The 13,578-nt window shown below is 41.3% G+C and overlaps 4 protein-coding genes across 13 annotated transcripts in view; 2 read left to right on the top strand and 2 right to left on the bottom strand.

Moving 5' to 3' along the window:
* The window catches only part of LOC108087963 (cubilin), a 51,602-nt gene extending 42,668 nt beyond the window's left edge, over positions 1–8,934 (top strand). For 4 of the 9 annotated variants that reach the window (XM_017185558.2, XM_017185557.2, XM_017185559.2 and 1 more), the window contains 12 exons: positions 73–99; positions 407–615; positions 691–904; positions 1,219–1,436; positions 1,873–1,999; positions 2,069–2,170; positions 2,467–2,895; positions 2,954–3,357; positions 3,484–3,653; positions 3,718–3,895; positions 5,752–5,931; positions 6,327–8,934. In XM_017185558.2, coding sequence (XP_017041047.1) covers positions 73–99; positions 407–615; positions 691–904; positions 1,219–1,436; positions 1,873–1,999; positions 2,069–2,170; positions 2,467–2,895; positions 2,954–3,357; positions 3,484–3,653; positions 3,718–3,895; positions 5,752–5,931; positions 6,327–6,649 — 2,581 coding nt within the window. In that variant the 3' untranslated portion in view covers positions 6,650–8,934. The other 5 variants (XR_001771198.1, XM_017185561.1, XR_001771199.2 and 2 more) reach the window with 5 other exon arrangements.
* A 202-nt stretch (positions 8,935–9,136) lies between these two features.
* Positions 9,137–9,655, bottom strand: LOC108087965. 2 transcript variants are annotated; one of them, XM_017185563.1, is made up of 2 exons: positions 9,520–9,655; positions 9,137–9,462 (listed from the first exon to the last, which is right to left on the bottom strand). In XM_017185563.1, the coding sequence occupies exons 1-2, from the start codon at positions 9,647–9,649 to the stop codon at positions 9,254–9,256; spliced, it is 339 nt and encodes a 112-aa protein (XP_017041052.1). In that variant the 5' UTR covers positions 9,650–9,655; the 3' UTR covers positions 9,137–9,253. The 2 variants fall into 2 exon arrangements, with proteins under 2 accessions (XP_017041052.1, XP_017041054.1); XM_017185565.1 differs by having other exon boundaries at positions 9,137–9,447.
* Positions 9,656–9,847: 192 nt separating this feature from the next.
* LOC108088043 (WD40 repeat-containing protein SMU1) lies at positions 9,848–11,823 on the bottom strand. Its single transcript, XM_017185677.2, is given in 6 exon segments — positions 9,848–10,031; positions 10,086–10,804; positions 10,807–11,163; positions 11,220–11,478; positions 11,538–11,604; positions 11,669–11,823. Coding segments are annotated over 6 exon segments (1,527 nt in total). The 5' UTR covers positions 11,695–11,823; the 3' UTR covers positions 9,848–9,932.
* Positions 11,824–11,872: 49 nt separating this feature from the next.
* LOC108088044 (deoxynucleoside kinase) lies at positions 11,873–13,494 on the top strand. The gene is made up of 4 exons (XM_017185678.2): positions 11,873–12,020; positions 12,342–12,693; positions 12,758–13,028; positions 13,086–13,494. The coding sequence occupies exons 1-4, from the start codon at positions 11,990–11,992 to the stop codon at positions 13,233–13,235; spliced, it is 804 nt and encodes a 267-aa protein (XP_017041167.1). The 5' UTR covers positions 11,873–11,989; the 3' UTR covers positions 13,236–13,494.
* The last annotated feature ends 84 nt before the right edge of the window (positions 13,495–13,578 follow it).

Raw genomic sequence — 13,578 nt, 5'->3', positions numbered from 1 at the left:
AGGCTATTTGTTTTTGCTGCTTACCAGGAACTAACTTTGCTTCAACTTCTTCTCCCTTTTCCCTTTTTGCAGCGGTTCGGCCGTCGGTGAATTACCAAGGTAAATATTAACTTTAACTTTTGTAGTACGGAAGATACCATACATGAAAACATGATTGGAAAATATTTTCATTATTTCATTTTGTATATTTTATATGTAAACATTCAATCCGTTCTTAGTTTATTTTAATTTACATTATATTTAATACTTCTTAAATTTATGTGTCGATGGATGTAAAGGAGTAAATGAAATCTCTGATATACATTGTTTTTTGAACCTTATATATTATAAAAATGTTTTTTGTCTTAGAAGCTTGTTATAAGAAAACCTACTTAAACTTAAATTTCATATTCTTTTCTCCCCGCAGTTGTGTTCATGAGTACATGGATATCTACTCGGAGGTGCAGTCGTCGGAGCCGGCGGAACTGATCAACTCGCCATTCGGAGGCCGCTACTGCGGCACCATTCCGCCGCGTCGTCGCATTTCCATGTACCGGGCAGTTGCGATTTCTTTTTTTAGCAACAAGAACGTGACCACGGACCTGTTCGAGGGCACGTTTAGGTTTATAAATGCATGTGAGTAGCAACCAAGTGAAAGTATAACATTCTTCCTTCAATACTGACTCTCTATTGTGTGATTTCGTCGAAAAGCGGAATATGAAATTGGCATTCCCATTGCGGGGTCGCCATGTTCCTACACGATAACGCCCAGCATGAGCGTCAACAAAACTGGCGCGCTCATATCGCCAACCTATCCAGGTGCCTATCCGAAGGATATGTCATGCACATATCAATTTCTTGGTGAATCGAATCAGAGGGTTAGATTAGAGTTTCGTGATTTTGATCTATTTTTTGGTGGACCACAGTGAGTACCTCTAATGCTGCACAATTAACACAGAACACTGAGAAACACACTGAAACACCCAAACACACACACCCACACTACCGGTAACAAGTCAAGATCAAAGCAAGTTTTGTCCGCTTTTTTATTGGTCGAAACTTGCTCTGGTTGGCAGCCAACACTCTCAATCTGTGACCTATCTAGACCAAATTTACTCTCATTCGAATGTCTCTAAAAACCAACTCTTCTCTATCCAATCTGCTATCCCAATCTGCAATTTGTCTACAACAAAATTTCAACAACCACAATCCACATCATGAACAACTACTGAAAAACAGCTGCCCATTTGACTATGTGAAAGTGTACGATGGTCCAGATAATTCGTCAGCATTAATCGGTACATATTGCGGGCAGCAAAGAAACTTAGTTTTGTATTCGAGCGAGTCGAGCCTTTTTGTTCATTTTTATACGTTATCGCGCACCGCAAATACCCAAAATCGTGGCTTTAAAGGAATTTATGAATTTAGCGAGAGTTTTGTTAAATTAGATTTTATACGTAAGTATTGCCGAACAACTTTATTGTAAACAATTTGTATGTCGTTTCAGTTATGCCAATCCCCCCGCAAACATTTTGTGGTGCGCTAAAAAGGTTCTCTGTAAAAATGTTGCCTACTTATTGTGGCGCCACAAAATGTTTGCCAAAGCGAATAGCATTTATCAGCTAATTGTATGTGCTTGAACCAACCTTTCACTGGCTTTGTTCGTTTTGTGTGCTATTTGAATTTCAATTTACCTACCCATTGACACTCTACAAAATTCTAACCTTTCCACACTTTCTCTCTACTTCGAAAACCAAAAAACTATTTCTACGCTATCTGGTGATTTCCGATCTACTCTTCAATTCGACCTGATCTGACTGCTCTATCGAAATTACCACCAATTATTCGCTACAAAAATGCAACTATAAATTGTAATGAAAATGCGTACATCAGGTGAAAATGATGGCATTCACATACGTGGCTCAGAATGTGATCAAAAGATTTTATCGAAGAAGGAATCCACTGGCTTTGTGCTCTCACCAAACTATCCCTATCCCTATATACCAAAAACTGTGTGTAGGTAAGTGCAATCTTCTTAATCTGCTGGTTTTAATTGGATAGATATTTAAATGTTTTGATTACCATTTAGATATTTCATCTATGGCATGCAGGATGCCCAGCATCTGGAGCGTGTACGTCTCGAGTTTAACGCTTTCAATATACCCAAGGTGGAGCACAAAGACAAGAGCGAGTGAGTTTAATTGAATAATAAAGAACTATTCACCACAATAATAACAAATATAAGCAATTAAAAACTATTTAAAATAAAAAAAAAATGTAAATAGATATGAAAGCTAAGCTAAGTTAAATAAGAAAAAACTTTTACGAACGTTGATAATAATCATTTGCAAAGAAATCATTGATTTTAAAACTTTATAAACTTTAAATTAAACTTATATCTTAAAAATGTAAACCATTGGTACTTAAAAGCATAAGAATCTTATATTCCTTTAAATTCTAATTTACTAATATACTTTTAATGCAAAGGTCCAACTGCACGGACGGCTATCTAAAGATCTATCTGAAGGGCCAGGAGACGGCCGATGCCTACGATAAGTTTGACTACGAGTTGTGCGGCAACGAGACACAGCGTGTGATTAGCGAGGGTCCTCGGCTGGCCATGGTGTTCAGTTCGGGGGAGTTGCAGGGGCGTGGCTTCAAGGGCAAGTACACCTTCGAGACGGAGTACAAAATTCCGGGAACGGCGGCTCCGGACGGAACCTGCAGCTTTACCTATGTGAGCAGCTCGAAGAAGCGCGGCGAACTGAACAGTCCGCGGTACCCCTCCAATTATCCTTCGGACACGAACTGCTCTTACCTTTTCTTGGCCGAGGCGGATGAGCAGGTGACCATTGTTTTCGATCACTTCAAGATCAAGGCGGACAACAATGCAAATGCCACGGCGGGAGCTTACGGGTTAGTGGAGAAAAATTCACTTTTAAGTTAGTTATTTTAATCAATTTTATATTTAAAGCTCTGGTGCCTGCTTCGAGGACTGGCTGGAGATGTACGTCGTCTACCGGGACAACAACGACCGCCTGCTGGGACGCTACTGCGGTCAGACAGCCCCCGGACCCGTCGAGAGCCCGCGGGGAGCGGTGGGGCTGCGGATCACCCTGCACACGGACCAGGAGAGCGTGGCCAGCGGCTTCAAGGCCCGCTACTTCTTCGAGTCGGCCAAGTCGGATGCCGGCGACTGCGGCGGCAACTTCAGCAACCAGGACTCGGGGCTCATCACCTCGCCCAACTGGCCGGCGGGCTACAAGGCGCCCGGCAGGGGCATGGCCTCCAACGCCTGCAACTGGGTGATGAAGGCCCGTCCCGGCTACAAGCTGTCCATTCACTTTGAGCAGTTCGGCCTGGAAGGAGACCCAGCCAGTAAGTTGAATAGAATTTATTGGTTTTATTGCGTTGTGAAAGCAAAAAGGTGTTTATTTTTAAAGGATGATATTCACATAATTCCTTCTGTTTTCCTTGTGTTTATATTCATTATTCCTCCCCCAGATCGCGGTTGTCCCGCTGCCGTGCTGCGGCTGTGGATGAACGTGGACTCCGACCAGCCGCCGATGGAGCTCTGCGGCGAGAAGCCGCCCGTGGAGCAGTGGCACTACACCTCCACCGGGCAGACGGCGCGCATCAGCTTCACCACCAGCGACAAGACAGTGGGTGCCCAGGTGAGTCATTATAATTAGGAAAAGAATCTTTAAAGAACCTAATCTTTAACCACTTATTTAATAGGGCTTCCGCATTGTGTGGACCGAGATACAGGACTCCGGGCCGGGTCCGCCGTCCGTGGGTCTGCACTGCGAGTCCACGTACCACTTCCAGTGCGGAGCGGGATACTGCATCTCCGACAAGCTGCGATGCGACGGGGTCAAGAACTGCGGACCCGGCGACGACACTGACGAATTGCACTGTGAGTCGTGAGTGAGTCGAACGGTTCAGTTCAATTTTTATTTGCCTTCTTTTGCCTAAGTTTACGTAACGAGTATCTTAAGTTTGTCTCGTGTTTGTGTTTCCAGTGCGTCCGCTGTGGGGCAAGCCATTCAGTTTCCACTTTAATTTCCCTTGGTTTTCCACGGTTACAATGTACCGATCATGTGCGATCTTGCGTTCCTTACACTTTTCATTTGATGCGTGAAGAAAACTTGAACCCGACGAAACACTTGCAAAACGTTAACCACTAAATATACCAACTATAATACTAATTCATAACTAATCTAAATACTAACTAACTAATGTGCCCGCTGAGGGGCCCACCTGAAACTATATCCTGTACTTCTTGCTAAGTCTTTTTGCACCTAAGTATTCGTATGTTGTCCTCAACCTTAAATAGTTAATTTTTTTTTCCTCCTTTCGATGGCCAGACTTTTGTACATACCTTTTTCGATAGTCTAGGGTGCTCCACTAAACCCATCCCTTGAGTTCCACCCACCCGAGCTTCACCACTGCATTTCTATATCTCTCACCCGATTTCTCAGTATTTTCACACTCTCACCGCGAATGGCATTCAGTACACTGACAGACCCAGATATCATATCATATATCATCTGGGGGATGTCTACAGCCACGCCCACACTAAACTCATCTTTCTCTCTTTCTCTCTCTACTTGTCTAATTCTCCCTCTGTTTCTCTCTGTTCTTTCTTTTGTCTCCACTAACAAACTAAAACCACTACCAACTACAAACTGTTCGACTGTGAAACTGTATTAACAAAATAAATTCCCCTCCTCGAACTTCAAATTGCTAAAATCAAACAAAAATCCTAACCCTTGGCACAGGTGACGCAAACTCCACGCATTTGCCCACATTTCTACAGACATTTGTTTTAGCAATTATGGCATTAGTGTTCAATACGTACAACTAAAGTTAAACAAACTCCTGAGAGAACGAAACTCGAAAAATCAAAATTTTAAAATCGAAATTGGAATTGCCACGAGAATCAAAAACGTGAAACATAACTAAGATAACAAATTAACATAGCATGAATGGAGCATTCTGCTAGCAAGAATTTGTACTCATTTTTCTAACAACCAAACCAAACGAAGCAACCAAACCAAAAATATTAACTCTAATACTTAAGTAAAAAAGAAACTCTTTGGTCACAATTAACAATTAACACGTGAGTTCTGCATAAGCTTGTCTACAATCAACACTCCACGCTCATGACATGCACAGAGTTCAAACCAGATACATGTCACCCGATCTAGAGATCAAACCCCGAACCCCCAAAACCCGAAAACCCGTAGATCGTCACAGAACAAGGAGATCACAGTTCACAGCCCAATGAAAATACGACCATCCCGAGTTTCTCCTTTGTTGCATCTTTGAGTTCACCTTAATCGCATTTTGGGTGTTGAGTTTATGAGCATGCCTTCGTCTTTTTGGTTCTGGCTTCTTTGTGTTCCGCACCTTTCCCCCACTTGTCATGCGCACCGCATCTAGCAGATGTATATAGTACATTTATCTTCCTGGTGCCTTTGATTAACTGAACTGAATATTCTAAACCGCCCAAGCCTAAATCTATTGATATGCTAAACTTGTGAAACCCACCTAAAAAGCCAAAAAGAAATGGAAACCACAGCACACAGAACAAGAACATCAAGTTCAGACTCACCCACATGACACACTCTCGAAAATCTCAGCTAACTAGAGATCAACACACATTCCTAACTATAGACCATCTTCTTAATCATAATGATTATTTAATCATTGATTAATTTGTTGTCCTGTGCTCTTGCTCTCCCCTCCCAATTTATTGATTCAAATCAGGTACCACGGAAGCGGCCGAGGAGGACTACGACGTCCTAATTATAATAACGCTTCTCGTCGTCTCGTCCCTAATCTGTCTCCTATGCATACTCTGTCACTCCAGAAGAAACCGTAGGAACCATGTCCGCCAATTGGGCCTCCATCGGAATGCACATTACGACTCGCAGACCAGTGCAACAGGTGAGTCCTCTAATGATATATTTTCTTGATTTGTACGATTTTTGTTTATGCTTTTTATAGGTTTTCTCTGAGTTGGTTTTATTTAATTTTGTTCAAGGTAAGATTTTTTATTTATTTTTTTTTTATTTATGTATTTTTACAACTGTTTCTTATTTGTTTTCTTATTTTTTATTTAGTTTTAAAACATAACAGAAACAAATGCATTGTTTAACTAAAAATTGATTTCGGATTTATATTCACAGTTTTTCAATCTATAAGTAAATTCATTGATGTTTTTCTTTAAAGTACAGCTTTTTTATAAGGGAGCAGTTAAATAAGAATTATTTATATATAAAACTGAATCATGAACTATGTATTTTGTAAGTAATAATGGTTTCCCTTCTTAAATTGAGCAGCCGGTCTGAGCTCCAGTCGCAGGCATTTGCAGAGTGGTGGTGCGAGTATCGCGGGCAGCTTGCATGGGATCAACAGCGGCAACCTGATGATACCGCCCGCCCCACTGCCGCCCACCAGCGTACCGCCGCCGCCCCACATCTGCATCGCCGGCGTGGACATGGGAATGGGGATGGGCATGGGACACGGACTGATGTCGAACGGGGAGGACGACGAGGACGATCTGGAGCTCGACGAGGACCAGCTGGACGCAGACATTTTCATCAATGATGTGCACTTCGATGAGGACAACATCGATCATGTCAACCAAATGGCGAACGTCTAACGATGGTTCGACGCAGTTTTAGGCACTTTTATCGCAACCTTCAGTTTCGGTTTTAAAACGCATTTAGACTAAGGCTAACTAGGTAATGGCGAACAAAGCAACTTTGCAGAGCAAGAGCAGTAGATTACACAGAACTCCCACACAACGCATACTGACACGCAGACAAAGGATGACACACAGATACAGTAAAACCCGAGAGGAGAACAGAAACAGAAATTCAAAAGTTAACAATACCTAAAGACAAGAAATTATGCAAAAATGCGAATTGATTAAGACATAAATTTAATAACGAGCGAAACGGAAAGGTTAGTAGGCATTTTAGGTGGAGTAAGCGAAAGCGAAGCTAAATAAGTACAGTAGGGCGAGCATATTGTAGTGGCGATAACTCGATTAGCCAGAAGCGTTTCACATAAGTAAGGCATGATGGAGGAATAAGAAACAAATAATAGCTACATTTAATAACTATATTATACACATAGCGAAATACGTACAGCGGAATGGAGGAAGGGCGCACAAAAAGCACAGGATGTGTAAAAAGCAAGGAGTGGAATCCGTGCAGCGGAACCGGAAACGAGCCAGAAACAGTAGCAGGCGGAAGTGCAAGTACGAATCATTTTCATAGCCACAAGAGACCGCAGACAAGACGAAGAATAAAATAAAGTTGTTGATTTTTATATTTGATACGAGTAATATTTAGGTGAAGCATAAATTGAATTAATTATACAACAGAGGGAACGAAGAACGTAATCGTTAATAAATCAATACACACATTCGCAAACCGATAGATAAACCGATAACGAATAACGGCAGCAACATACTAAAGGGCATAAAACAATAATAATTAACTACCTTTACATACGCGCATGACTTTTTATTTACACATTTTGTACAAAAAAATCTTCGACCCTTGAGGCTACACAAATCAAACATACAACAACAAAAAGGAGACGAAGAAATAATGCATAAATAAAAGAATTAGTGACTATCAAAACTGTATCTTCCAGCAAAGAATAAAAGCAAAGAGTTAAATGACGCTAAATCGAAAAGTTTATATGAAAATAAAAGAGGACATTTAATAAATTAGCGGCCCTGAATATGGAAAACAAAAGCGAGAAATGGAAAGAAAATAAATTCAAAGATTTTTGTCTATTTAAGCACATTTTTATAAACATTTAAGGCGAACAAGAATATTTATAAAAATGTATACGCTAAAGGGAACGATAATAATAAAGTAAATTATACAAGAAGCTAAAAACAAGAATCTAAACACAAAGAATCCAAATATTGAATTGAGTTGCCGTTGTGTTTATTATTTTTTTTTTTACTTTACCACATTTATACATATGCAAAACCATTGTGAATTTTAAGATTGTTTAAGTTCATATCAGTTTCCTCCGTTTTGGAGTCAAATGATAAATTCTTTACAATTTGGAAAAACAAATAATAATTATTGGTTTCATAGCGCACGTACGTTTTGCAAAAGAAAACTGAAAAAATTAATGAATATGGCTTAAATCAGCGATGGAAACTTAAACCCGTTTAACGTAAAAACATTTATAATAAACGTATGTAGGTGTTACAAAAAGCTACACTAATTAAATAAAAAAGATAAATAAAGCCAAAATAAATACAATTACATTGATGAAGTAAAACGTTGTTAAATTGTTGCATAAAAAAGCATAATGATCAAGTAACTCCTAGGAATTAATTCTTAAAAATAAACTTTAGTTTAAGTGTACAAATTTTGTTGTTGTATTTAAAACCGAAAAGAAAACCCAGAAGCAAAGAATTCAATTAGTTAATAAAAACTCTAAATTTGTGTTCTAGCAATAAAAATTAAACATAAATTTAAAGAAAAAATAGTACTAAAACATAAAGCTAAAAATGTTTGAAAAAAAGAAAGTCCCCAAAAGAAACCTATCCCAAAACAAAAATGTTCTAAACTAAAAAGTTTACTAAAGTAACACAAAGTTAAATTAAAACACCCCAAATGAGCAAATGTTAAAATTACAATTAAACCTATAAATAAGCCACTCAAAGAAAAGAGTCGAACACATTTAAATTGAGAGACGGTTTTCAAATTTCAAAATCAAGAAGCAGAAGTCAGAGAAACTGAATCTCGGGCGCACTTATTGGCACTAAAATGGCTCCGTTTGCCAAAGAGAGATAAAGGGAATCCAAATAACAAAATAGTTGAATAATAAAAGGCAGAACAAAAATTTCAAATTAAAAAGGAAACACCTACAAAAACAATTCCATGTTAACATTAAATATAAATAAAGGTAATTAAATAAATGAATACTAAAACTAATTGATTTAGTAATATTTTATTTTTATTTAAGTGGGGAAGCCTTGATTTGTGTTCATTCTGTAAGAACTAATGGTTTAAATTAAATTTTGTTTTCGATTGCACAATAATAAAATATTCACAATAAACAAAAATGATTAAAATTCCCATTAAATAAAAAAAAAAAAAAACGCTGTAAGTAACAATATGGTATGAATAGTGTTCCTTTATTTTTTGGGATTGCAGACATGATTGGGAAGCTTTGATTACTATCACCTAAAAAACAAAAAGCATGCAATTTTACTTCATATTCCTATCTAGTTTTTGGAGTTTATGCGAAACTTTTCCAGCATTTTGTTTATAGCTTCCTCATCGCCATCAATTTTGGCCTTCTCCTCCTGCAAAACCTCCTGAAAAGTCTTCTGCTTAGTGCCCACCAAAAAGAAATCCTCATCCGAAATGGTAACTTGAGCATCGGCACCGGACGCACTCCCTTCGTAGATGTCCAGGGCTTTGAAATCAAAGACTACGATGAGACGGTCAACGGCGGCTTGACCCACAAAAAGGCCAGCTCCTCACTCACCCATGCTCTTGATGAGATTGCCGTCCGCATCGGTAAAGTTGAACTGAAAGGTGTTGACCACGGTACGTCGGGCCGGGTCCGATTCCTTAAGCTTGTGGCGTATCTTCTCGATGATCTCGTCGCTCTTCATATTGCAAGTGAACCGGCTGAGTGTCGCTGTTATACTAATTCAAGCGCAGTGCCTGCAATTGAAGCACACTCTGTGGATTAGCGCTCCGAGAGGCTGGCGCTTTGCATAATGCTTAATTAAAGTCAATTTGTTTCATATAGACATGATTGAAGATATTGATGTGCCAGAACGGGAGAGGGCATGAGAAAAAACTGCATGTACTTTGGGGTCAGTAGGTATATTTTGGTAGCTCAACTGAGACTGCCAACTAAAACTAGGTGTGTAAGTCAATTGCTTATATGATCTAGGGCTTCCACAGCTTCAGCAGGCCATCCTCACTATAGCTAGCAAGCAGATTCTGATGCGGATGATGGGTCAGACCAATGACGTCCTTCTCATGAACCTAAAAAATTTGTTATGGTGACTCAGTCTAGAAAGTTTGATTATAACTGCTTACATTCAGAGTACGTTCCAATTTGCCAGACGATACGGAGAAACAGTACAGCACCTGATCCTCGCCGGCGCAGTAGATGAACTCGCCTCGAGGCGAAAGAGTGGCTGAAATGAAGGCTCCTCCCTCGCGCTTACCGGACGAGAACGATCGCACAATCTGGCCCTGCATGTTCATAATGACCACCGTGTTGGATCTATTGCAGACTATGAAGTGCTCGGGATTCTTTGGCAGGATGAGGACGGTGTTAACGGCCAACTCATTGCCAAGCGGCTTGTAGGTGGCCACGCACTCGGTAGTTTTGAGGGACCACACCTTTACTGTGCCGTCAGAAGAGGCGCTTAGCACGCTGTGACCGTCCGGCGTAAAGGTGGCTTCGTTCACAAAGGATGAATGGCCCTTGAATTCTTTTAGCATCTTTCCGGACTTCAGTCCATGCAGTCGCACCGTATAATCAAAGGATGCACTAAGCACCTGACTGTTATCACGAGAAAACTGCAGGCAGGTTATTCCCTTGGTGTGCGCTTTCTCGAACTTCCGCAGACACTGACCGGTGATGATTCGCCACACTTTGATCTGGCCATCTTGGGCTCCGGAGGCAACCATTTCCGAGTCGCGAGAGAAGTTCAATGCCAACACAGCCTGCTCCATCATCATGAACTGATCCTGCGCCTGGTATTTAAGATCCTTTCTAACTTTGCCAGTGGTAAAGTTCCACACCTCAAAAAGCCATCCACACTCCCCGTGATCAGGTACTGACCATCAGGAGAGAACTGGGCGCACTCAACGTGAGATTTCTGGCCAAATTTGATTTGCCTGAACAACTGGGTGGGATACATTTCCTTTTCCTGGTCCTTCATAGCCGCCTTGCCGCGGAACAAATCGATGGTGGTGCCGGGCGGGAGCAGTCCCTGGTGCTGCTGCCATTTCAAGGCCTGTCCGAGAAGGGCCAATAGCCTGGAGGAGGGCACCACATGCACCTCGCCACTCAGTTCCTGGGCAATGGCCGTTCTCCGTTTCTCTTTGCTGCTGCCCTCCGCGTAGGCTTCTCTGGGATCAAAATAGGCGCGCTGCAGCATGTTTTCTAAATAAGAAAAGGTGGATATTAGGATATGTATGGTAGTGTGCTCTAAATCTTACCCAAATGAATGTATCGCTCTGGTTCCTGCTGTTTTAACATGCTCATGGGATCCGTTTGACGAAGCAAGGACCTGGCTGCACCCAATTCCCTCAGTTCAATCAGCTCCAGTACGATCTGTTCGTAAAGATTAAGCAGCTTCTTATCCGGTAACTTGAGAGATTGGGTCACTTTCAACACGGTGTCCCAATGCCCATTGGAGATGTCCTGCACAAAGCCATCTACGCTGTCTACTGTGTTTAAGGAAACACCCGTTTCCTCCTGAAATCAGAAACCATAAATCAGTTAATTTTTATATTTGCGTGGGTATTATTACTAACCTGTAACGTTTGCAGGGTTTTCATCAAGTTTGACTCCTTTAAATACTGCTGGATAAGCCGGATCACACTTTAAGTAAAGATAAACGGAATTAGCCAAAACTTCTTGACCATAAAGCATATTCATTACTTACTCAGCTGATTCGATTTCTATGGACATTGTTGATCAAGTTCCCTTGTAAAAGTGCCTCTTATATGAAGTTTTTATTCAAGTTTTTAAAATTTTACAATAATATTGATAAAAAATGCGTCTTCTTAGGGATGGCAAAACGGCCGATAACTTTTACCAAAACAGCTGGCCATTGTTGTTATCGCGAACAGCTGATGGTCAGCGAAAAAGTCGTATTGTGAAATTTAGTAAGAAATATTTTAAGCAATTGCGTTTAAAAAATATAGAATTATTTGAGTATCTGCGAACTGGGGAACTTAAATACAAAATCTCTTCTGGCAAGGATATGTGGAGAAGGGAGGTCATAACATTCATAGGTAATTGAACTCAGTTTAAAAGTAAAGTTTGTGCATAAAAAATCAAATTGTGCCGGTAATGCGCACACACACCCGAACTGTTACTGATCACTGATCAGCCGCTTGACAAAAACAAACATGACGAACGAAATCAAAAAAAAAAAGCAAATGGCGGTTGTTCCCGCTCTTTTGAGTTTTCGGCGGTAAACTGCCTCTTTCGGGCTGTTTCAGTCCAAGTTCTCCCGCCGCCGTGTACAGTACTCCATTGAATACGGAAGATCCCACCCCGACCCGATCGAGACTGATAAAATCTAATCCGTACTCACCCGATTTCACGTGCAGATCGCAGCTTATCCGGACTGATGGCGGCGGCAGCATCGAGTGCCCGGCAGGGTCGCAAATATGCTGAGGGAACCCAGCCCTTCACGGTCCTCATTGAGGGCAACATCGGCAGCGGGAAGACCACCTATCTGAACCATTTCGAGAAGTACAGGGACGACATCTGCCTGCTGACCGAACCCGTCGAGAAGTGGCGCAACGTCAACGGGGTCAATCTGCTGGAGCTGATGTACAAGGACCCCAAGAAGTGGGCCATGCCCTTTCAGAGTTATGTCACGCTGACCATGTTGCAGTCGCACACCGCGCCTACCGACAAGAAGCTAAAAATAATGGAGCGATCCATTTTTAGCGCGCGGTAAGTGCAATGTCCCCTTTTCCGGTTTGACCACAATGCCAAAAATTTCATTCCTTTGTTATAGCTACTGCTTTGTGGAGAACATGAGAAGGAATGGCTCCCTGGAGGAGGGCATGTTTAACACGCTCGAGGAGTGGTACAAGTTCATCGAAGAGTCCATACACGTGCAGGCGGACCTTATCATCTACTTACGCACTTCACCAGAGGTGGCTCACGAGCGAATCCGACAGCGTGCTCGATCCGAGGAAAGCTGTGTACCACTTAAGTACCTTGAGGAACTGCACGAGTTGCACGAGGATTGGCTGATTCACCACAGAAGACCGCAGTCGTGCAAGGTAGCTACAGACACAGCACAAATAGTTTTACAACATGCCTAAAATGCATATTACTAGGTCCTCGTCCTCGATGCCGATCTGAACCTGGAGAACATTGGCAGCGAGTACCAGCGCTCGGAGTCGAGCATTTTTGACGCTATCTCAAGTAACCACCAGCCGTCTCCGGTGATGGTCTCGCCCAGCAAGCGCCAACGCGTCACCAGATAACCAGTGAGGACCACAATGCAGAAACGCTTAACCAATTTAGTACCTAATTGTGTGTAGTACAGACTAAATATAATATAAGAGGCGCAGACGAGCCGATCGCGGGACAAAGGCAAAGAATAATCCATTAACTATTTTAGCCCCTGATTAACGCATTCGTATTTTAACAATTATAATCCACATTATATTCTCTTCACACTACCTAGTTTGTAAGCTCTAAAATTGTAATAAAAACTGTGAGTACTTATGTGTCCCATACATACATACATCTGTTTAAATAACTGTCAATTTCTTAAAGCATTTCATTTAGCAAGAAAGAAGCATTTGTCAGAGCATTTTATATTGG

This window comes from Drosophila ficusphila, unplaced genomic scaffold, assembly GCF_018152265.1.
Source record: "Drosophila ficusphila isolate 14025-0441.05 unplaced genomic scaffold, ASM1815226v1 contig_791, whole genome shotgun sequence".
Lineage (NCBI taxonomy): Eukaryota > Metazoa > Arthropoda > Insecta > Diptera > Drosophilidae > Drosophila > Drosophila ficusphila.
The sequence above is the reverse complement of the archived record's forward strand: the minus strand, read 5'-3'. Positions and strand labels throughout refer to the sequence as shown.